This window comes from Pholcus phalangioides, unplaced genomic scaffold (assembly GCF_987345545.1).
Source record: "Pholcus phalangioides strain wild (caught in Gottingen) unplaced genomic scaffold, Ppha-v1.0 ptg000039l_1, whole genome shotgun sequence".
NCBI lineage: Eukaryota > Metazoa > Arthropoda > Arachnida > Araneae > Pholcidae > Pholcus > Pholcus phalangioides.
Window position 1 is genome coordinate 24910901 of NW_028301625.1, and position 26478 is coordinate 24937378.

The window sequence follows — 26478 nt, forward strand, 5'->3', positions numbered from 1 at the left end:
AAATGTACATTTTTTCATTTATTTTTAGTGCATATTTCAGCTTTTTTAGTGCATATTTCAGCTTTTTTAGTGCATACTTCAGAATTTTTAGTGTCTATTTTGCCACTTTTATAGTGCACATAATCCGGGCTCTACTTATAACTGTCAAGGGTGCCGCGAGAAGGTTTACGTTGGAAACCGTTGATTTAGTTAAAAATATTATATGAAGGTGATAAAACAACATCCTCTGGGTGCAGTCACATTTCAGCTGACGGGAACCATTCGAACAGGCCTGAGAGATGAGTAAAAGGTCATCTATGGCTTCCCGTTTTTAATTGGCATACCTATTAGATGTTCTTTCTTTTGTATGTTGTGAGATCTTTCTTCTGTTCGCATCTCACAGGTAATGATAGTGAATGAAATATAGTAATAATAACAAAACTACTGTGCGGAAAGTTTGGAGACCGACAGCGCGACCTCGTGGTCAAATGCGGAAATCGTACACCTGTCAAACAGGTTCTACACCTCACCTGTGGTGAATGTCGATGCTACACTACCCACGGGTTCTTAAAAAAAACCAAAATAAACCTTCCCTCATCTTTTTCAAATTAAGAAATGGACCCGAAATATGAATATACTTCCGAAACGAGTAGTTATCACGCGAATTACATGAGGAATTCGAAAGCGATCGGAGTTTTGTGGGGTGTGTTCACCATCTGTTTTGCCATTATTAACGCTGTTGTACTGATACAACCACATTGGATAGGTGATACGCCGAACAGCCTAGGTACTGGTTACTTTGGATTATGGCAGGCTTGTAGACAGAAAGCCCAAGATGGGCCGAACCTCGTTTGCCAAGGTGGTTTAAATGATTTCGGTTCTATTGTTGCACCAGCGTTTCGGGCTGCAACCGTTTTCATAGGACTTTCAGCAGTTGCCATTGGTTTTTGTATTTGTTGTATGGTTTTGTTTTTTATTTGTCGATCGTCTACTGTTTTTCACGTATGCGCGTGGATGCAAGTTCTTTCCGGTAAGTGCCCTTTAAAGTATATTTTCACTTTTCATACGTTATATTCTATTCGAATTGATATAATCATTACAAGTTTAAAAATACTATTTTATTGTTGTTGTGTAAAGAAATGACAAGAGCACATGAATGACCAAGACGGCCAGGTAAGATAAACGCAAACATCAAATGCTGACGTGATGTGAATATTGCGTCACCGTTGCTATGACAACGGTCCTATAAATGCGTGGCTTGTAAGAGTACTTTTTACTCTGGACTTTCATTTTCAGGAATCTCAAATTTTATTGTTGGCATGACAGCAAATATGCTCGAGAGAACGTCGGTGAAATTCGGAAAGAAATATTCTAATATATAGCAACATACGTATATGTTTACGATGGACATTCACAGCAACCAGAATAAAAAATGTACTCTGTCAGTCGGGGTCAAGCATTCATTTTGACGTTCTCAACCGTACTGTCTAACGCAGAGATTCCCTTCTCACGTTCACATCACTCCTATCTAGGGCCGAAACTAGTCCGGGTCACCCCGGACAAGTGCGCATTTTGGCGCCCCCTTGTAATGTCGAAGGAGAGGTTTGAGAAGAAAATTTTCGTCCCCTCTGGTCCAGCGCCCGTGGCACGAGACCCATGGCCCCGAAGGGTTGGGCTGACAGGGCTCGGGACGATTCTCATCATTTTTTGTTTTTTCACGCTATATGAAAGTCTGGTCACACCCGCAAAAGATCCCAGCCTAGGGACCCTGCTCCAGGATGTGGGGACCATGACCAGACGCACCTGCAGGGCCGTCTTAAGAGCATCATGGGCCCCCCGGGCCAAGTGGTTTTTCTGAGAGGCCCTACCTGGTAATTTCTAGAAAATTTTTACCAGATCTCATTTTTGTGAGGCCCCTTTTCTCTTGCGGCCCCCCGGCCCGTGCCCGAGTGGACCCATGCGTTAAGACGGCACTGCCCCCCTGCCCTGGCCGCGGCACATCATTGGCAAGCAGCCGCGGTTTTGCGGACATGACCCCCCAAGCATTGGCGTACGCTAGGGGGGTTGGGGTTCTTAACCCCCTCAAGCCGAGGTTATAGTGTTATTTTGCCGGAAAAAACGTAAACCCCCCCCCTTGACAAGAAAAAAAAAATTTAACCGCCCCCCCCCCCCGAGAGAAAATTCTGAGTACGCCTATGTCCCCAAGGATAGGGGGTTGCTGGGGCTTCAGCCCGGGACCATTTTCATTATTTTATTTGTGTTTTTCATACTATAAATTCACTACAGAGGTGTCCGTGCCAAGTGATCAGGAGGTCCACTGAAGATCCCAGCCTAGAAGCCCTGCTGCAGGATGTGGCTGGCTATGCCCAGGGCTGGTGAATCAACCCTTTTTCATGTTTTCTACACTTTACATTTGCTACAAAACAAATATAAGGGGCCCATCAAAATCCCAGCCTAGGGGCCAAGTATGAGTTCTGCCCTCCTAAAATAGGGAAAAGTGTTGATATAAATAAAATTACATGTTAAGTTTACTGTAGTATCAGTTTGGTTCTTCCCCCCTCAAATTATCCCCCTACAAAATTACTGAAAAATCAAAACTGTTCTTTTGTCAAGGATAAAAATATGATTGCAAGTGATCATGATATGACGCTACAAATACAAATGAGCTTATCAATTTTACCAAAAAATTCACTCACCTTTTGAAAAAAAGCAGCCAGAAAATTAATAATACAGTCTAGTACCTCAAATTATGAGTTAAATTTGTTTCTGAAAGGTATATCTTGAAGCAAACTTTCTAATTAAAAATAATGGTAGTGTAAGACCATACTGGTAATTTAATGGTAATCCAATAAAATATTATATATATATATATATATATATATATATATATGTTACAGCCAAAGCTTAAAGTATGGCCATGTTGTGAATTGGCAGAGTGTTTTGGCCAAGGTCTGATTTACAGAAATGATTCGGGGTTTGGCTGGCCGATTTATGAAGTGGCCGGAGCTCCCTAGCCAAAGTTTGATGTGCTGATGTAAGATGGTACAGTAGGTGCCAAATCCATGTTTTTCATCGCTAACATGTGATACATTGCTATATATAGTAGCTGTATTGGATTCGCTTCATGTGGTATTTCTGTCAAATTCTGAGAAAAAAAGAAAAGATTACAGCAACGTGACTGCGGTTTGATGGGTTGCAATAGCTAATTATTGCAAAAAAATATGCCAACTTGGCGATGACCCTGAATCATATCTTTTGTTATCGTATCAATATGTGCGCCCTGTGAAATGTGATAGTTTTATGTAACACAAATTGTGTCATAATCATTAATTATGCACTGTTTGTGTTGCATTTTATGTAGTATGTCGAGTATTTCATTCTACAGCGCCACCTGTGAATGAAATTTCCAGTTTTTTTTTTATTTATCAAAAAAAAACAAAAAAACTAGGCCATGATAAGAACTTTAGTGCAATCTGCACCTTTTTATGTTAACTGTTTGATTTGTTATTAATTTTTAAAATGTATCCAGGACTTCTCATCCACTCTATATAACTCCTGAATCTTCTGGATTTTTAAAGCTCTGCAGAGTACAGTATGACTGAAATACTGTACCAGTATGAAATAGGCTTTTTCTCATCATTCACTTGGAACAATTCATTACTATTATTAGATTATTACATATTATTATTTTGAATTATAGTCAAACCTCTCTATCTCGGATCTGACAGGGCCCAAAAAAGTTTGAGATAGCGAGTTTTCAAGAAATAGAGTTTTCTAATAACAAAGGAAAAACACGCCAAAAACTAAACTCATATGCTTAAAAACTAAAAACATTAATCACAAAACTGATAAACACATAAAAATACATAACCATTGCTTATGCCAATTGAACCTAGAATGTAATTGTCAAGAAATAGAAAGAGTTTATAACCATAACTATTTAGGAAGTATAATACAAGATAACCTAAAATAGAATTTGCAGTGCAAAAAAATAGTTAAAAAAATTAGAATCTATATTGCAATCCTATTGGAGCAGTTCGTGAAGGAGGCGCATAGGCACCCCCCTGAAATTCATTTATTTAATTCTTCAAATTCATTCATTAATTTAATTCTTTAAATGGATTTGATACCAACTTAATACCATTGAATTTATTTATTTTTTTCAAAGGAATTTGATCAATTATAAAAAAAATATTTCCAGAAGCACTAAAAAAGTGTCCTGTAGATTATGGGTCATATGGTCAAACTTCAGCGCTGCTCTCCATGGAGAGAGCTCTGTATTCTTCTTTCCCTTTTTGGGTGCCTTACATCATGTGCCAATATGAGATATCCTTCAGAAGTAGAAATACGGGAGAAAGGGTGATAGTTAGCACAGGTTATTGGACTCGTTTTGGCCGTACTGCAAATGTACCCCGGATACTGATGCTGCAATTTATCTTCTATCTTTTAAATCTGTTTTATCTTTTACATTAGAATATATTTGAATAAAAAAGATATATTTTATACCTTGAATTTTATACACCTTTTAAATTAGAGTATGATATTGAAAGAAGAGTATGGATTTTCACAATTTGCAAAAAACCATTGCAGATGGCAACTGCTAAACTTAAATGATTTTCAATGTTGTTAAGATATTAAGATATCAGTTAAGCTCACTGCGCAAAGTATCTACGTTAATGTTGCATTGATAGAACATTATTTTTGTACTGCATAGATATACAGATAATGTGAAAAATATAAGTTTTCAATGCACTGCGATACTTTACTAATTTGTAAACACATGTACTTGAGTACATATTTTCACTGATAGATGGCAGTACATTTTGGGAATCTGCACCCCCCAAAATACCCAACTATGACAATGAACAACACTGAATCCTATATAAATTCAAAAACACAATTTTGATAACTTCTTAAGAGACATATTTTATGCATGGATTAATTCACTAATAACACATGGAATTTGTGCCTGGAGTGAGGCACACGATATAAACATACAAGGATTAAATTACACTTATAACAAAATAAGGTCAATAATTACAAGAACTAACTCTAACAACAATAGAGCAAAGTGTCACACTCATAACATAAAACAAATCTATATATGTATGATTATAAAATTTGTAACAGTAAATTACACATGGCTAACAATGAAAAGTAATAGGACATCAACTAGCTATAGAAAGTATAAATATCAAGTGCCAAAAGTCAATAAAACATTATTTAAAAAGTTTCTATTATATATACTGCTCCTAAAATACTAAATCTTTTTTCACACAATGAACCATATGAAAAATAATATGAATTCTAATTTTAACATTTATTCATTTGCAAGAGAGACAAACTATATGAAGCAATTATGCAATAAATATGATGCTTGAGAAGCTGGATGTGTTGATGTAATACATGCCCTCAGATTTGCCCTCCTCTTAATACAATACATACATCAATTTCAATCATATAAATCAATCAATACATCAAATACATCAATTTATTGATGTATACGGTTTTGTGTGATCCTAATTATTTTTGTGAATATTGGTATATTGCAAGAAATTAACATTTTGGAATTTTAACCATTCTATGTATGCATACTGAAGTCAATATTTACAAACTATGCACAGCACTTTTTGTTTTTGCTTCACATATTCTTGCATGAGTTGTATTTGAAAATAACTGATTTAACATAACATAATAACTGATTTATATATTGATTGAAAAAAAAAATTATATATAATATTGATTACACTAATAAGAGATGAAATGTAAATGAGTATATATAATTTGCTATTAACTAAAGAATTGTGTTACCTTACATTAAAAAAAAGTTAAATCAATTCTATAAAACCCTAAACCTAAACATAAGTTAACTAATTTTTGAAAAAAGTAGTACAGGCAGTTGCCACTTGACAATAGCCAATAGACTATTCTTATACACCTGCTTGAAGGACACCCCTAATCCTTTGGGGTCACAGAGGGGTACATGAAGTTTAAATGCAGCCATTTGTACATTGCTGTTTGAACGCTGGAAAATCGGCCGGATCATTACAATCATTAACTATTCTTGAATAATAAATTTATGAATACTAAAATGTAGCTGTAATTAATTATTAGCTGTCTTATTTATTTAATGTTTACTCTAAATATATGAATAATAAAATGAATATAAAATAATAAAATTATGAGTAAAATAAAATATTACATTATATATATATTATATGATCAGTATTACACATCACATAGTTATAGCATAAAGATTAAAATTCCATTTCAAACACCTTCACTGGAATTAGCAATCAAGAATTTTTCAAAGTTCCCTGGTAAATGATCCTAGTTTTGATAATCATCTGGTATCACAATGAAAGCTCAATTGGTTGGCTGCACTGGTGCTCAACTTGTAACTCAACATGCTCGTTGTATGATCTTGTTTGTTGCAAATTTATTTTAAATGTGAGCACGTGTGGTCACTGATAACTTCTGTAGAGCAATGGTGCCAATCTGACTTGAAAGTTCTTGAGTATTGACAGCTCTTCCTTTTAAAGTTTTTATTTTATGAGCAACCTCAACACCTCTACAGATTTGCCCTCATGTTTTGTATGTTCAGAAACGATCTACAAGAAATTATTATTGGTATTGGTGTACACTCTCGTTGCCATTTCCAAGCCTTCTAGAACATCACTATGCTTTCTTAGTTTCGTTAGTGACATATCTATCAAACCATAGAATAATTAACGATTGTAATGATCCAGCATCCAAACAGCCACATCCAAACGTCCTGCTCCCATCGCAGAGTGAATGCTCCTACATATATAATTTATGTTTATTTTTATGTGTATGTGTATTTTGTTCTGTATTACTGTTTTTGTCTTTTTATACTAATTTGTCATGTTGTTGTCATAATAAAAGAAAAGGCAAAAATTGGACTGGTAAAAACTAAAAAATACTCTTTACTCTATATTTTACTACATATCTCTCCCCCTAGCCCTCTGAGAAAAAACATTTATTCACAAATTCAAAGAGATACACAACATAGTAAGGCATTGGTACATATTACTCATTCATCACCATGGTTGTCAAAGCATTTGTTCCATTGGCACACTAACGTATCAAAACTGGCATAGAAGAAATCAGCTTCAACGTTGTAGAGCCACATCAAGACAGCTTGTTGAACTTTGGCATTTTGAACCTCCTAGGAGGAGGAGAAGACAAGGGATGTTTCCAAGACATTGATGCTTGCTTCATCTCAAGCACCTACGTTTCATCCCCTTTAATAATACAGTGGAGGAATGGAACACCCTCCACATGAAATAACATTAAGTGCCAGAGAGACAACTCCATTGGTGTAGCTTTATGCTGAATTGTTGTGGTACACAGGGAGAACACATCTTCCTGTAGTCTAAATGTTCATGCATGATATTGTGTACACTGCCAATAGAGATTTTGAGTTCCTGTGCAATCTTATTTATTTATGCAATATTGGTTAGCTGAGGCCTATACAAGGGAATGCGGTGGTGAAGTTAGACAGAGACGATTGATGTTGTAAAGAAAATCGGATACTGTTGTACAATCAATAATGTTTGGCGGGAGGTTGTTCCAGTCGGTTATTGTACGAAGAAAGAAACTAAATTTGAAACAATCTGTGGATGCAAAGATGGGTTTGAATTTTTGTGAATGGTTAATTCTTTTTGAAAAGTATGAAGCTGGAATTAGAAAATTTGAGGTATCAATATGAAAATGGCAGTGGAGAATTTTAAAAAGGAAAGATAGTCGAGAGATATATCTACCGGTAAAAAGCAGTTGCATATTGAGTTGGCGCTTGAGTTCAGTGGCGGAGGCAGAGGATGACCAACAGTTAAGAATGAAACAGGCGGATTTATTTTGAATAGATTCTAATTTGTCTATATTGGAGAGAGTATGAGGGTCCCAGATTTCACAGGCATATGAGAGTACAGGAAGGATGTACAGGATGTAGGTTTGGAAGCAGAGACGTCTGAGGTGACGGGTGGAGTTTTTGAGGTTCCGACGAAGATAAAAAGAGTTTTTGGAGACACTTATGAAAGAGGTAATCAACATGGAGATTCCAACGGAGGTCGGCAGAAATAATTACACTCAGATATTTATAATTAGAAACTTCGGTGATCAAGGAGTTAGTGTAAGAAGAAACGTTTTTTGTGAGTAATTCTCATAAAAACTGTTTTTGAAGAGTTAAGGGGTAGTTGCCAGGACGAGCACCAGTCAGAGACAATGTTGAGGTTATTTTGGAGAAATGCTTGGTCAGATTCTTTGTGTACTGTGTGGTAGATGGCGCAATCATCTGCAAAGAGTCTACTATGACAATTGATGGAAATTGGGAGATCGTTAATATAAATCAAGAACAATAAAGGAGAGAGGACCGAACCCTGGGGGGTGCCAGACTCAACTTGGAGAAATGGGGAGTTCTGGCCCTTGAAGGAGACAAACTGACTGCAGTTGGTAAGGAAGGCTTCCACCCATTTAAGCAATTGAACACATAGGCCAAGGTTTTGGAGCTTAAGTAGAAGTTTATTGTGGGGCCCTGTCATGAGCTTTAGAGAAATCTAAGAAAATTACATCCGTTTGGACGTTTTTGTCGATACTGCTTGATAAATCATGTATGAAAAGAACTAATTGGGTAGTTACTGATAAAGATGATTGAAAGCCGTGCTGATTTGAGAAAAAGAAATTTATTGAATCAAGGCGTGAGTGGATTTCCTTAGCAACTATGAGCTCAAAAAGCTTGCAGCAGGTAAAGGTGATAGCGACGGGTCTGAAATTAAGGGGATTTGAAAGAGATCCTGATTTATTATGAATAGGGATAATCTTATTAATTTTCCAGTCAGATGGCAAAGTTGATGAGTTTAAAGAGATATTGAAGATAATCAAAAGATAATTAGAAATTTCATCAGCGCAGAATTTAAGAATATGATTTGTGATCCCATCGGGGCCAGTGGAGTGGGGTTTCAGATTTTTTAAAAGGTTCAGAAGGCCTGCTTTAGAGAAAGGCAGGACTAGTGTTGAATAATGAATCGGAAAAGAAGTACTGAGAGGGAGTGGGGTCAGAGGAAAAAACTGACGAAAAAGCCTGATTAAATTCTGTAGCGATATCAATGTGAGAAGTAAGGTCGATATTATCAATTTTAAGGGAAGATGGGCCAGCTGATTTAGGGCGAAGAAAATTCCAAAATTTTGAAGGGTTAGTTTTAAGGTATTGAGGTAAAGAGTTAGTTAGGTAATGTGTTTTTTTGGCGGAGGATGAGATCTTTAAGGTCATGGGTAGAGGCCAAGATCTTATTTCTGAGAGAAAGGGAATTATTGAATTTAAGTTTGGAGACATTTCTGCGAATTTTTCTTTTTAAATGGATAATATCACGATTGATCCAGGGGTTAAAGATACATTTTGCAGAGGTATTTTTGATGAGAACAGAGGCTTTGCATTTCTCAATAACAGCTTTGAATTTACTCCAGAGAATATGAACATCGTTTGATTCAGATGATGAAACGAAATCAGGGAAATGGGTAAGGAGAATATTTTGCAAAAGGGGATAGTTGGCCTTATTAAAATTGAGTTTTGCAGCGTGCTTAAAGGAAGGAAGGGTGTGATGGAGAGAAAAATTTACAAAAGGCATTTGCTCAGATGAATGTGACGATTGGCTTGAATCAAAGCTTAGGCATGGTGCACATTGTCATCTGTGGTGGACATGCCTGGCTGCCTTGATCTTTGCTCATCTCGCACATCTGTTCTGCCTTTATCTAATTCTGTGTACCAAAACCATATCTGTTTTCATGACATTACACTGACTCCGTACACTTCCACTAGTTGTCGATGAACTTCATCTGGGGACATTTTCTTTAGATGCAACAACCTTAACACACTTCTTACTTCATGGGCCAACTAAGTTTCCGCCAATGCCTCCATCTTCTAACCAGGGTTTAAGCTAGATAAAAAATTCCTTTAGCAAAAAAGCGAAAAAGTGAAAAAAAAGCTTTAACAAAACGCAGACATGCGAATATTGGCTTAAAGCTTGTCAGTAGTGATGAATATTCAGCTTTGCCATGAGGGAGGTGGGGGGGGGGACCTCTAGGACAACATAATCACAGTGCAATAAACAATAAACACTCAAATTTTTTTTTTTTAAATTCTAATTGAAAGATCATTAAATACAGCACTTCATTGGCACTGGAACCTAGAAGGCTCAGAAGAGTCCCTTAATAATTCATGGATACTAATGCAATCCCAATCTGCATACACCCTTGTGGGCCGTATATACAGACCTCTTGCAACCCTAGACCCCCTCCCCATCCCTGTTGTCTTCGTATCAGAGTTCTTACGGTACCAATGATGCAACATTTTTTCAGACACAAGTTCCATGAGCTCAACCATGCACTATGCAAATGAAGCCGGGTCCGGATCCACCGCGAAAAACCTGTTCACTTCATCACTTTGAATCACTCGAAAACCTGTTTTTAGTCCACAACATGGGGCGGTTTTGACAGAAAACGTGCTTTTGCGCGTTCGGGCATCGAGTAGAGCTCCATGTTTAGATTTGGCTTTACAGATTGCCTTCTGTGCACAGACTAAACAGATTGGCTCCAAGTTTGTCTTCTCTCAAACTCTCTCACGTGCGTATATCAATTCATCGTTATGGTAAAAATTGATGCAATTTAAAAAAATAATAAAAATAAGTAAAACACCACAAGAAACTCAAAGACCTGATTTTTTTAAAACCAATTTCCGTAGTATTGAGTGTCTCCCCTCAGCTTTGTAATTTATTGTGGCCGTCCATAGAAACTACGGACAATCCGTAGCAATTAGCAACTCTGAAAATGCTAAAATGCTAATGATTGGATGAATGGATGTCTACTCGTTTTGTACCTCCTGTATGCTTTTTTTGCAAAAGTGGCTACTACTTCTTTCACATTCTAAGATTTTCTTTTGGATTTTGCAAAAAATGCGACCGTAGCTTAAACAATGCTTCTGAGATTTCGCACACTACCGCACAATTAGCTCTATCTACTGTTGGCATTTGAAAGCTGTGATTGTCTCAGCTGTTTAGGCAGGGAATTTAATTCACACTGGGAATTTGTACACCTGTCAGAGCTCTTGTTACCTTACTTTTTGAAACACCTACATACTTCTGAGATTTATTGTTTGAGTTACACAATCAATGTTCAATCACACTATGTATATGCAAATACACTAAAATACATTCTTTTTTTTTGTTCAATTCAATTTTATTAACATACTTCATTTAAAATAATCGTACGCTTAGATTGATGCATATTTTTTGCTCTTTGACCCTTCACAATTTCATCTCTACTAGCCAGAGCTGCAAATATCTCGGGCATTTTTACAGCATGTGTTAATTTTTCACTATTACTTTTTCTAATTCCTCTGAGCATCTTCTGCTGTATTTTCATCACTCAAATCAGCCATACATTCAGCAATAATTTTGGTATCAGTCAAGGCGCTGCAAGTTTTTAGTGAACTGTCCATTTTCACAAAATTGGAAAATGAAATTTTTAGTTGCAAGTGTTTTTTAGTAATGCAAGTGAACCACCAGATCTGATCCTTCATCATTAAGATGACTGGTTCGAAACTTGCAGCTTCATTGAAACAATTTTGAATTGTCTGTTGGCTGACTTGATGCCATGTTCATTCACCTCCTGTCAATCATAGTATCCACCAATGATTGACAAGATTCATCAACGCAATCGGCTGTAATACGAATAATCCTTCCTTATCAGTTGTTCCTTTCACCTCCGGAGAAAAGCCAAATTTACGTGAAAGAAAAGGCATTTCTCTGTGTTTTCTTTTTACTGTTATTGAGCTTGGCCTTTGAGATGGAAAGTTTTTTAAAAATTACTTCAAGACAGACAGGTAAAAATGTATTGATTTAGTTCAGTAAATGCAAGGACTCTTTATATTTTTCAAGAGATATAGAGTTTTTCAAGAAATACAGTTTTTGAAAAAGAGGGGTTTGAGTTTATATAGAAATTATTGCAGCATTTAATATAAATAACAGAAATAAACGCAGAAGTGGAATTAAAAACGTAGACTTCTGTTGGCTAACATTAATTTATTTAAGACTAATTGTGGACTGCTAACTGAGGGTGCACCACTTGAAGAAACACCAACTGGAATGACCACTACCTGCATTGCACTGCTCTTTAATGGTACACTTTTGAAAGTTTTCAGGGGCGGGGTGAAATTTCACCTATGAGAGCCAGCAGGGTTGAATTGTTCATGCCATAATATTTTTGAATACAACAAGATAATTCAATGAAAAATTCTGTATTTTGTCAATCACAATATTTCACCATAACTGACCATAATGATTCCACAAAAGAAAACATAATTATTAATTGAGTAGAGATGCATAAGAGTTTTTGAGAGTTCAAATACTTTTAAATTACCCACAATTTCCAAAAACAGAAACTTTGAAAAATTGTTACATTTTTTACTATTGCTTCTAAATATGATGCTACAATATAATGGATGTTTCTTTAAAATATATTTACAGCTATATGCATGACAGTTGGTGTCATTACTTACCCTGCAGGCTGGGATTCAGAGGCAGTTCGTGAAGTATGTGGACCTGATGCAGATGATTATGACATCGGACAATGTGGAGTGAGATGGGCTTACATCTTGGCTGTAATTGGTGTTTTTGATGCAACAATTCTTTCTGCTCTTGCTTTTCTCTTAGCCACTCGCAATGTGAAAGTTACAGCTTCAGAACCACTGGTTCCAAATGGATCCATATATAAAGGTATGAAATGGAAACAGATTTATGAAACTGGGAAGAAGAGACAGAAAATAGTTTTCAGAAAAGCAAAAAATAAAAAATAAATACTAATTGAGAAAATGCGGAAAAAAAATAAAAAAACAACAGAAATACGTCCAAAATGTTAAACCTACATCTGTAGTTAATCCTTTTGTCATTCTACAATCATTTTCTGCACATAAGGATTTATTATACAAATACAAAATACAAGGTCACAACAGGCAAAATGCTCAGCAAGGTAGCTGAGAAAAAGATGCCCATAACAAATATGGATGTCGTATATTTCTCTAAAATACAGCAAATGAATTAAAAAAAAATGCAATTTAAAAAACTAGAAACAATATATATATTGTATGTATATATATCATGTATATATATATATATATATATATATCATGTATATATATATATACATGATAAAATATTATAAAATCACCCATAAAATATATTTATGGTTGTCTTATTCTAAGTATGGATAGCTTCCCAATTTACCCCAATATGCTTATCGTATTTCTTTTTAAACGTGTCAATTGTGTTAGCAGTTACTACTCCCAGGGCAAGCTATTGCATTTATTAACAACCCTATTAGAGAAAAATTCCCTGCAACACCACAATCTGGAATTGTCCCTTACCAATCGATACTGGTGTCCCCTTGCAAAAGCAGTTGATTGACGGCGTATTAATTATTCATGATTCATCCTATCCATCCCATTGAAAATTCCAAATACTTTGATCATATCCCTGACACCTGCGTTTATCCAATGTAAGCATATTAAAAAAATGAAGTCTCTCTTCATAACTCAAGCCCTGTGTGCCAACAAGGACATGCGAAGCTCTTCTCTGCACCCCTTCAACCAAGTCTATGTCCCTCTGTAGACATGGTCTCCAAAATCTTACAGCATACTCAAGTCCAGGACAAACTAAGCCTCGGAAAAGCAGAAGAATGATTTTAAGAGAATGCAAAGAGACCTTTTTGAAAATGATACTGAGCATTCTATTTGCTTTTTTGACCACTGCTGAACAATGTTCAGAAAACTCAAGCCACTCGTCAAAGAGAATTCCCAAATCGGTAACCCTAGTTGCATCTGGGATAGTGATACCATTCAACTCATAAGAGAAATGTGAGTTGTTCAAACCAAAATGAGTCACCATGCACTTGTCAACAAAAACAACCTGTAGTTTACACAACCAAGAAGACAACTTACAGAACCCAAACTGATTTTTCTTCTGTGTTTTTCCCTGGGGTTGGTATGCTTAAGTGAGGGATTTTTTTTAAGTAGCCATATGTGTAGCTCTCTTGTGGTCACTATATCTAGTCTCATAAGTAGAAGTAGTATCTCTGATCATGAAAGATTCTAACCAGGATTAAGCTTGTTTCAAACTTGCAAATAGGTAGCGTCACAAAAATAAATAAGCAATGACACAAAAATAAATAAGCAATGCCACACAAATAAATAAGCAATGCCACACAAATAAATAAGCAATGCCACACAAATAAATAAGCAATGCCACACAAATAAATAAGCAATGCCACACAAATAAATAAGCTTTAAACAGAAAGAATCTATTCATGAAAATTTCACCAGACAGAAAATTTACACATCAAAGTTAACCAACTGCTGTCAATTCCAAGGAAAAGAGACAAATTGTTATTTTCACACAGAGCTAAAATTGTATATTTTCTATATTATTATTGATAATTAGAATAATTAGGATCATCATCTTAAAGCAATACTGGTGAATGCATAGGCATGAGATATGAGAATAGATTTTCCATTGATTAATAGTTATCAGTGAATTCAAAGACATAGGAAGTATCTCATAGTTAGTCCATTAAATTTAACAATGGCATTTTTTGCATTCTAATTTTATATACTGAATCAAGAAGATGGAAATTTTTTTTAAATCTATGATCAAATCTTACATGCAAAATTTCTTTAGTGATCTGATTTTGTTGGTGGCCTGCTCATTATTGCGATTTTATATCCCCACAGTGCCCTTTCACCTATGGCTAGGGGTTTGTGTGTTCACCTTTTATAATTATACAGTCAAACTTGGTTAATTTGAAGCTCAAGGGGACAGCAAAAAAGTTTGAATTATTCAATTAATCTATATTGGTTCTGTAAAATGATTAGAAATTCAAACTTTAATCATCAATATTCACATAGGATTAATAATTATTGATTCTAGTTGCTACATTATTCCATCATGCTGGAATTGACATCATTGATCCCCATTGATCATTTTTGTCACACCACGGTCATTTTCTGCACACGAGGGCTAATTAGACCCCCCCCAAGGACCTACAATTTATTGCCGATTCCGAACGGCAGGCTTGTTTTTGTTTTTTTTATACTCATCGAGAGATTGGTGCGCTAACCCGTCGATGGGGGACTCCCTGCGGTAGCAATTTTTTGCTGCGGTCAAGTCGCCGTTTTTTGTGGTACCCCTGTGTCACAGGAAAGTTTTCTGACAAGGAAGAACTGGGTATCGAACTCGCGACACCTCTAAACATCCTTTGGTACTTCAGGCAAGCATCTTATCGACCTGGGCTACCGCGCCTGGAATCGACATCACTGTAGAATTTCTTGACCATGCTCAAAGGCTGACTGACCTACACAGTTACTGATCGTCAATTACAAAACTGTTTCCCAAATTTTGCTAATCATTTGTATGGTATTAGGGAAATATATTTTCACTAGAATTTGTTAGAAGAAACTGTTTAAGATATCTATTTCTAAAGGTTGAACAACACAATTCACATCAGGTGGTACACACTTTTGATGTTTCAATGTTAATGAGGCAATTAGAAATTATGATAAAATAACCTAAAAATTTATAAATTAGCTATTTTGAATTTTTTCTATACAGACAGTCGTTTCTGAAATCGCTTACTAGTTATCCAAACAATTTTGGTAGATTAATTCACAGTGGATAATATTTTTACAAATTTAGATCATGTGGTTTTTGCCATTTTCTGATCATCAAATACAAACATATAGGCCACAACAGGAAAATTGCCCAATGAGGTGGCTGAAAACCCGATAATTTTTTTTTTAACAGAGTTGCTAAACAATCATCAATTTTCCTCAACTGTCTGCATTTGCTCATAAAATAAAATCATGATTTTTTTTCCTCCAAAACTTTGAATTATCCAAAATATTCAAATTAAACAAGAAATTTAAGCATTAAATTACATAGCAAACTGAAAAGGGAGTTCATAAATGTTTGAATTATCCAAAATTCAAATTAATCACGTTTGAATAGCAAAGTTTCACTGTATAAATATTAAGCTATCATCATGACCCAAGTGAAAATATCTTATAACAAACAATATCATTGATGATAAATGCTAAGTTACTTTACTGTATCACTGGAGCGATGTACAGGCATGTCATTTGAATATTTTTTTCTACCTGAAAGTAAGTTTTTAAAGTATGTTCAAAGTATATAAGGGTTATATAAGGATATGACTTCACATCCTGTATGAGCCATCAAAGAAGAGTAGGTTAACTAGAGACTTCACTTTTTGCGAAAATCTTGTTATCAGATTTACATTTATAGCTTATTGCCAACACTGTGAAGCAATAGTGGATTTGTCACATTCTTGATTCTTAACCAACTGACGGTTCAAGGTGTTCACACAAAACTACTCCAAAAATACTTGGTCTCCAGAATGAAAAAAGCTTCAAAAAGGTTCTGGCTGTTTTTTCTTTCCGCACAGCAGGACATTGAGGCCACTTTGTGAGGTTGATTTCTTCGTACTGCCCAGATTGCGATAGAGATGCAATCGTCTCGGAACTACACATGCTCATTGTATTAGGTCATTTGCTGATCCCATCTCTTTTTACTCCTTTCTTCAGGTATTTTTCACTCTTTTCTGGTAAATATTACATCTCTGTTCAGAAGGAGAGCTGTATGCACTAATTGAAACTTCGACGTCTAGAATGTTTATTTTATTTATGGCATAAACTAATAATTACATTTATGTGTGGTGCAATTAGTAATATTTTATTCATTTCAAGCAGAAAAAAGTCTTTTTTTCACAAAAAGTTGAAGCAATAAAAGCATTCACTACTAACGAAAGTCTTTTTTCCAATACTTTTATAACGATTTGTTAAGGTTTGTGGGGAATAAAGTCAATAAATAAATAAAAACATTATAATCAAGCATTGTCTCGGAAATAAATGTTCAGAAGTGGATTCACGATTTTGCCACCAAGTGGGCTGTACACTGCATAAATTTTGCCACTCTTTACTCATTTTCTTGACCACTGATTTCAGAAATGTGCCGCTACTGGTTACAGCTTGCTTATTCACCCTCCCCTGTACATATACATCTCTCTCTCTCTCCAAATTACTCTTTTGGTCGCTCATATGCTTTCATACCCTCTTGATCAATTTTTTAATTGGTCATTCACTGACCTCGTTCCTCACTTTCTAGGCTACAGTTTCAGTCACTCACATACTTGCACACTCTGTCACTCTTTTGATCAAACACTGGCATAGTCCCTCGCTCTCTAGGTCACTCGTTTGGTTCCTTGCTAATGTTGCTTATCAAAATCAATCACACATTTACACGCTGTCCAGGTCATTCTCTTGGTCACTCACCTGGCTTCTCGCTCTCTATTTTATCCATATACTGTACTTGCACACTGTTTTAATCACTTACATGCTTGCAAACTGTCTAGGTAACTCTTTTGCATGGCCCCCACATCTTACAGTAGGACCCTAGACTAAGATCTTCAGCAGTCTCCCAGACCAGACTTTCTCACACTTCTATAGGGAATTTATAGTGTAAAAAATCATAAAAAAGAAAAGAATCATCCCGGGCACCCAGACAGGAACCCTGTCAGCCCCACCCTTGGGGGAAGGCATGCTTTTTTGGTCACACACTGACCTAGTCCCTTGTTTTCGAGAATACTCTTTCAGTTTCTGACATGCTTTCATACTGTACATGCTCACCTACACCCTCTGGATCACTATTGTAGTCACTCTCTGACCTGGTCCCTCTTTTAGTCTTTCACATGCTTTCATACTCTCTGGGTCTTTCTTTTTAGTGGTTTTGCAACTTTTCTCACATTTTAATCTCACTTTCTTGATCACTCATTCCATAAATTTACCGCCCCTGCAAACTCTTGCCACCCTGTTTATCCCCTTGCAAATACTCCTCTGCATATATTATGATGATTATGCATAATCGCCAATTATCACGGTTCCTTTGATAAATATCATTATATTTCAATTTTTACCAGTGATTACGCATAACATCCAAGATTCATTAGAAAATTTGATAAATGCTAAAAAAATTCATTTTTACCGGTGTTTAGGCCCATATATATTCCCAAGGTGTAACAGGCAAATATGATAGATACTTGAAGTTTATCTTTTTTACCCGTGATTATGCATGATACCCTCTATATCAGGGTAGGATGGTAAAATTTGTTAAATAGGAGTTTGTTATATTGATGTCTGATTGCCAAATTTGGAAAATAGCAGTAAATTATATGTGACTTATTTCGGAGGATGTTCAAAAAAAATTTGCTAAATCTGATTTCATTATACCTGGTTAAAACTATGTAGGTCACAACTACGGTCATCTAAATCAGTGTTTCTCAGCCCATGGCCCACTTTGGACAATATTTTTTTTCTTGTAACCCTGTTGTTTTATCAACCCCCCCCCCCCATCATCCAAGAGTGGGAACCTTTCTACTTATCAAATTCAATTTCATAAAAAATACAATTTTTAATTTTTTTTTAATTTTTCAATTTCAAAAATTTTATAAATGAGATCAATTTCTGGAACACTAGGCCAAGTATGAATCCAGGTGTGTGAACACTAGGCCTACTATGAATCCAGGTGTGTGATCATCCCTCCCAATAACTCCAAATTATATGGGAAAAATAGATCTTCATAAAATACAGGATCACCATAAGAAACAGGGCAGTCTTAAGAGCATCATGGGCCCCCGGGCCAAGTGGTTTTTCTGAGGCCCTACCTAGTAAATTCTAGAAAATTTTTACCAGATCTCATTTTTGTGAAGCCCCTTTTCTCTTGTGGCACCTGGGCTGTGCCTGGGTGGGCACATGTGCCTATACAAACCTACACAATAAATAGAACCTCCCTAAACATCATTATCCTGATTCCGTGCCTATCCTGGGCTAGAGTTCAGTCAGCTTCCTTCTTGCGAGTGGTTTTCATGCACGTCCGTCTCAACATCATGAGTCCCTGGACAAAGTGATGTCCAGGGGGGGGGGGCATGCTTAACTGAAAGTAACAACTTACATATTTATAAACTTGCATCCGAAAATCATTGCATCAGATCACATCATGTAGGCCACGATATGAGGCCCCAGGTCATGCTCACATGGGCAAGTATGATCTTGGTTCTATGGATAGCTCTGCTGGATTGTGAAAGTAGTCAGATTTTCCCCAACGAATTTCACTTGAAAGCTTTATTTCTTCATAGCTCTGTGGCCCCTTTACCACTTGTCGTGTCCCCCCCTTTCATCTGATTTTCACCCTTGGCTGCCTTAAAATATCCCAGGATTGCAAGGGAGCCATATGGCTCCAGGTTGAGTACCACTGATCTAAATAAGAAAACTTTTCATGGTGATGGGACCTATTTATCAATATGAAATGGCAATTATGTATAATCACTGGTAAAAGTGATGTATTTTTTAGTACCATCGAAAGTTACCTACGATGCCTGGTGCTAGAAATTCTGAGAATTATTTGCTCTGATGGGAGTGAAGTACTCTGAAAAGGCTGTAACATAGTGTTTCCCAAACATTTTGCTCTATTGCCCCCCCCCCTCTCTTTTAGAAATTTTTTCTCTCCTCTCCCTCAACCGAAGCGAACCTGTAGGATCCTAGGTTATACTCTCAGCTTCTATCGTCCACCCCCATACCATTCCATTGCCTACCAGGGGGCAATATTGCTGAATTCAGGAGAAACTGGGCTAGAACATCACAACTGCAATATTCGACATTCGCTTGTACTGCGGTTGATATTGTATAGTGTCAGATTTTCCTTCTCAAAAACAAAAGGAAAGGAATTGCATACATTCAAGTATAATAGATACATAAGAATGTCTACCTATGCTCAAAACAAATATTTGTAGTGAAAAAAGAAAAGAGAGAGGGAGAGAAAACATCTCTTTTTCTTCCTCAAAATCACCTTTATTTAAAAAAAGACTGAAGATAAACATACTTTTTTTTTCAAGATTCTGATTATGCTATTCAAAATGTTGTACGCCGCAAAGAATGATTGACTTTCCAAGTTGACCACAGACACAATGTGGCAACAGCAATTCTGACACTTCTCTTGCACAGCACCATGGGGCTTAATCCCTTTGGGAGTGTTTGCATGAAGAAAAGGCAGAGGCTTATACTGAGCCATCCTTGTCATGTTTTAACAAAGAAGTTAAGGGGGAAGGAAAAATGTGTGTGTGTGGTAAAATACATTCAGAGATTTTTAGGAACAGATATTCTGCCTCATGTTTTCACGTTCAGAACTGTTTGGGACGGATTTTTTCATACATATTTTTACGTGCAGATCCATCGGTCAGTTAATGCAACAATGCATGCTCATTTACTCTCATTTATATGATCCTCCTCATCTGACCTATGTAACCAGGTTGTGAGCATGCTTGTTCTGTTAAGAACCCTGGATGCAACAAATTGACTATCGCTTTACATATGCATATCTTGTATTGCATGTGTTATGTGTTGAGAAGGTACTGTCACATCTAACTTTCAATTTAGTTGTAAATAGATATTTACCTAATAAACATATTTTTGAAAATTGGGGGCTTTGTGTCTTGAAGTTGGAAAAATTACTAAACACCAGTTTTTCAATCAACCACCATTGTAGGTCCTTGTGATTAAAAACTAGCCCTCACAACATGAAGCCATCTCAATAACCCCCCATGACTGCACAGTGGCTTTTGTGCAGTATTGACAAAAATTTGTAGGTTAATAAATTAAAATATTGTGCAATGCGCTTTTTTTTTGTTGATCATATGGTACATAGCTCAAGAGCTCTAGTTTCTATCCATATTCATATATATACATTGACTAAATTATATTTCACTATCAGTGACTTTTAAATATTTTTTGCTTGAATTTATAGTTTAATTTGAAAAGTAATTTTTGCAATTCTCTCTAATGAATAGATAAAATTTAAATCATGGAAAATTGTATCTACATGATTCATGCTACTCGCACACATATGAACTGAATACAAAGGAGTATTTTTTAAAAATTCTATTTAAATATCAATTGTGTGCATGGTGCTGGTGCACATTGAGTATAAGCTTTTTATGATGAGAATATAAAATTTTACATTTTCACCTACTCAAATTGTGACAAAATCTGAACTCGTGTGCAAACATCAATAACCCTTCTGATACATTTATGTTTAGTTAGACATATTATATTAATTATTACTATTGTGATTTTTATTATAGGGGAAGTGAACAGTGCCTTCCTTGGTGATACACAGTCCTTAGCATCAAGAAAGTCATTAGCTCTACAGCCAGTGGTTTTGATGCCACAACCAAGAGATCCTGAAAGAATATCAGAATTTTCACAGCGAACAGGCAGATCTAAAAATAGCCACTATGCCTCATCTGTACATAATTTTCAACTATGACATTAATTTATGAAAGTAAAAATTCTAATTATTTGAAGACAAACTTTTGAATCATAATAAGATATGTAAACGTGAAATTACAATTAAAAATGTGAGATTTTAAAATATTTGAATTTTTATGAATTTTTATCAAATAATTTATCAACCACAAAATTTAAAAACGCATTAAAGAAAAGGAGAAGTAGAAAATTTCTATGCAAGATACTTTGATTAACTCATCAAATATGTAGACCTATATATAGTAATGACTTGGTAAAACCTTACATAAATAGGACAGCGACCACTTCGACTATCTGAAAATACAGATTATCCAGAAAAAAAAGAGAAAATGCATAAGATGTTAGTTTTACTTTGAAAAAAAAGACCATATTGCACACAATTCTTACATAAATGGAAATCATAGGCCATTTTAATGAAGTTTGTGATAAAAAAGAACTAACTCTTAGTTGATGCATCAAGTGTTTAAAGGTGTTCTCTTTGCACTTAATCTTATCAGTTTTGACTTATTCTTCAGCATGGAGCGGTTTTTTCTTCACATGGTATGACAATATAGTGGGATACCATCTTATACACAAATAGGTAATTTCTAAAAACGAATAACCGCAGTTTGATACCTTTTCCATAACATATCTCCAGAACTGACTTAGCAATATTTCCTAGGGTTAATGTGTGGCCATCCTGATGATTGCAAGGTTCCAAGTTCGATCCCTGTAGGTGACACAGTTATGGTCATATGAAGTTGATTTTCTGTGGTTCCCAACTTTGATGTGCAAATGTGAACTGGTCTCTCTTTTGAAAAAATTTTGAGTGACAGATGAGTAATCAGTGAGAACTGACAGTACAACATTGAAATTCTACTAATTAGAATATTCATTCATTGACAGTGTGTCTTTAGAAGATGGATCACAACACATATATTCATAAACTAGGAAAATGCACAGTTAAGTTCCACAACAATTAACTTATTTGGACTCACAACCACCCCCCCCCCCTTTGAAGATAAAATGGTAGCAAACTGTCACTGTGGCGATATACCATGGCTGTATATTTTGAAAGAAGAAAAGGTTAATGACCAACAATCAAAAAGATTGGCCATGGCAAATCTTTATCTTAATCATGGCATCAAATATATTGTCAACATAACGGTATTGAATGTTTTAAGGAAATGGCCCCTTATGCATTTCAACACACGATGAGCATGCTCAGAGGAAAGAGATATAATCCTATTATGCTGAACGGGGATCACACTTGGGTTAGTTACCAAAACTTAACTCCTGGTTGCTCGGGGGAATAATTAGGTCCACATATAAGTTAGATCCTTTGCTCAGAATGAAGCCGAATGCCTGTGTGTAGCATTCTGATTGGTTGCTTGAGTTGATTGATCTATCCAGATTTTGGAATTAAAATCATGGTAATGCAATCAGTGATGTAGATTTGTTATGCTAATAGAAACACTGTACAAGAATCACAACAGGCAAACTACCCAACGAGGTGGTTGAGAAAAAAGTCCATAAAACATATGGATGTCAAATGTATACGAAAATTCAGCAACCCAAAACAAAAGCAATATTCATGAAGAAACGAATATATAGATTCATCCATAAGGAATTGTGTTTGTCTTCAAAAAAAAAAAAAAAATTTGTTTCCATCTATATGAATATCAATCGTTGACTTGACTAATAATAAACAAGACTTTAAAATATTTTCAGAACCTAAGGAGCCTGTTTCTCATACCCGATTCTTAACACATTGGCCATTTTTGCTTAATCTTGTTTTTATATACGTCTCTTTCTCTACTGTATGCAACCCAAGGGCCAATCACCACACAGAATGTAATAAATATCACCATTACTCATTTTGTGGTATAGAATCTTTTGGGGGTTACTTCTTTTTCTACAACTAATAAGAGTGAAAACATTGAAGTACATAAATAACAATACTATTTGCTAGCATTACTTGATGATATGAACACATTACTTTTAATTTTTACCACATTTTGGGTGGAAAACAGATGGATACAGGGAAATGCCCTCGCTCACTAAAAAAAATTGAATTAATTGAATTTTTGGTATAAATGGGATAGCAGAGGTGGACTGTAAGCATAGGCACCGTAACCTAGGGGCTGAGGCCATTTGATCCCCCCCCCCCAATAATTTCTGAAAAACAATGCAATGCACCCTCCCTCTCCTGCATACGCGTTTGAGTATGCGTATATACGGGACAACCAGCAACCTTCAGCCCACCAATGTTTTCTTCATGTCAGCACCTCTGGACAGATGCCCCTCCCTTTTGGAAAAGCTTGTATCCACTGAAAGCAAAAGGTGAGCAAGGCGAGCTGGGTATTAACCCTTTTGATACAGCAAATTTTCAATAGAAACAAGCAAAACAAGCAAAATGGACTTTGCCCCTTGGGGTCAGTGTCTGTGTTGTCATAATGTAATTTTTTGTGGAGTTTTATTTTTTTTTTGTTTTTTTCAATTGTATTTTGTATTGTTTGTTTGTATTGTATACAGAATTTTTTTTCTGATTCTATGTTTTATGTGCTGTGTTCAGTCCAATAAAAAAAAATATGAATAAAATATAGTAAATAAAAAAAAACGTAGATATACTCAAAATGTGGTGAGAATCATTTTGGCCACCTTGCAAAATTTTTGGTATATATATCTGTTATCTTTCTCTCATTTGTTCCTTTACCCAAAAGGTAATCTTTTTCTATTTATTGGCACCCAGCAGGTTTTATTTTGGACTTATATATTTTCATTGTTTACTAGCATTTTGTTGCATGTATTTTGTCGCGCAACAATATTATTGTGTATGATATTTTTAATTTTTGCCGTTTTGAATTTTGCTTTCCTATTGCTCTTTCCCATATTGTGTTTCTTTTGTTTCCCTGAATTTCACAGAGAGGCATATCTTCGTGTTTTGTTTTTCTTCTATTTAATTCCTTCAACCAAAACAATCTCTTTCTAAGCAAAATGTGGTTTACCTCACTTTTCAAAGTAAAATTATCTTTCATGCAACTTTGTACATAACAGAATGGAAAAAAAAATTGCCTTCGTCAACTAAGTTTTTTCAGTTCTCCTTTATCTTTCTTTGCTGAAGTGAAAGTCCCTTCCCAAAAAAAAAAAACATTTTAATATATATTTGTTCAAAATTGTATTTAATGCACTTTTTACATATTTTTTATGATGGAAATGCAAATAATAACATCATAATACTATTGAATAATTGACATTAGATTAACCCAAAATTCCAAAGAGATTATTCAATTGTATTATCAAACCCAAAAGGTAATTCATTTCTATTTTCAACTTCGACGGGTCTTGTATATAGTGTATTTTTGCCTTGTCATATTCTTTGTTTTTCTTCTTTCCATATTGTATTTTTGTGTGCTTGTCGTTCACCTGAATTCTCGTCGTTCTGTCTACCATTTTTCCTTCACACTGCTATTTTTGTTGCTAGCACGTGGTGCACACAAATATTTTTCTCCTCGTTCGTATAGCTTGTTTGTATTTTTTAACTGAATTATGTCCCTAATTAACAGATTTTGCAATCTCCGTCTTAAAAAACACATTCTTGAACACCTTTATTTTCTCCTTGACTGTAAACGTAAGACATTGGTACAGAGTTTTATAGCCCTACAATGTAATTTAACAGACTCACCAAGGATCATTAAAGCATTACGTAACTCCAAACTCGCTATTTTTTTTAGAGAGCTCATACAAGACTGTCAGACTAAAATCTCTGACATTGAACAGGACTTTTTGATTTCCATCTAACTCTCTCCAACACAATTGATGACTGGAATACTATCGACAATGGGTCCTGGACAAGAACTATGCAATCTGTAGCTAACCATAGAATGTCTCAACAACAAAAATTTTCCAAACTCGTACATAAGCATGCCACTCAGAAACATTTCCCCCTCCCCAAGGTTAACAACAATGCTGTAATTAATTTATCAAAAGTTGAAATCAATGACCAGGAGATCAGCATCCTAAAATTTAATAACAATTTTTCTGTCCCCACGTAGACCTTCGGCTACGCAATTAGTTGCCCCCATCGAAACATTTTTTTTAGCCATATTCTTTTTGGAATTTTAGGTTAATCTACCGTCGATTATTCAATTGTCTTATCAAACCCAAAAGGTAATTCATTTCCAATAACATCATATATGTATAGGGCAGGGCTGGACAAACCCCAGGCATCAGGTCGCCATGGCTACTAAAAAATTGGTATTGACGTTTGAAATTCTCTTTGTGTAGTTACTAAATTGCAGGCAGAGAGCAGCACAAAATATTAGGAATTTATGGTAGAATATCTGCCAACATGGAAGAGGGTCATTTATGCGCTGAAAAAGTCAAAAGAAAAATCATTTTGAACCTTTTTCTTAGGGTAAAAATTTATTTTGGTGCCTGAATGTTTTTTCTGGCACCCAGATTTTTTTGAGATTTGTCCAGCCCTGGTATGGGGGGGGGGGGGAGAAAGAACGGGGAATCAAACACACCAGTTCAGCAAAATTAATGCATAAAGATGTTTTCACAATTATTTTTAATCTTAATGTAGTGATCCAAATATGTGAAGGATTGAATTTTTTGTTCAAAATAAAGTGTTTCTGATTTTTTGTGGATGTGTTTTTTTTTATGGATTTTACATTAAAATATTTGGATGATGTGTAGTTAAGGTTCAAACAATAAATATTCAAATCTGGTATCTTTGTTCACATTCTATTTATAGGAGGAAAAGATCAGTGGTGTCAATTGTTCTTTTTGTTTCTGAACGATATCATTAAGAGTGATTCACCTATTAATGTTATATACAACTTGCGAAAAAAGTTTTTTTCTCCACTGTATTCTCTTCAGTCAAGAATAGAAAAAAAATCGATGTCACACCATTCTATGGCAACCAAACAAAATGCAGTGGGAATGCATTTCTTCAGATTAGATTAGGATGAATTAATGCATTTTTATAAATGAAACAGTTTAAGTATGAACTGAGAGTGGACCTGACAAGAGTCCCATGTGTTCTTGTGTTTTAGACA

The 26478-nt window shown here is 35.5% G+C and overlaps 1 protein-coding gene across 1 annotated transcript; it reads left to right on the forward strand.

The window, feature by feature from the left end:
- Nucleotides 1-477: 477 nt before the first annotated feature.
- On the forward strand, nucleotides 478-26061 carry LOC149065748 (LHFPL tetraspan subfamily member 3 protein-like). The gene is made up of 3 exons (XM_089253622.1): nucleotides 478-1009; nucleotides 12519-12767; nucleotides 21253-26061. Exons 1-3 carry the CDS (start codon nucleotides 595-597, stop codon nucleotides 21435-21437), a joined length of 849 nt encoding a protein of 282 aa, XP_089109748.1. The 5' UTR covers nucleotides 478-594; the 3' UTR covers nucleotides 21438-26061.
- The last annotated feature ends 417 nt before the right edge of the window (nucleotides 26062-26478 follow it).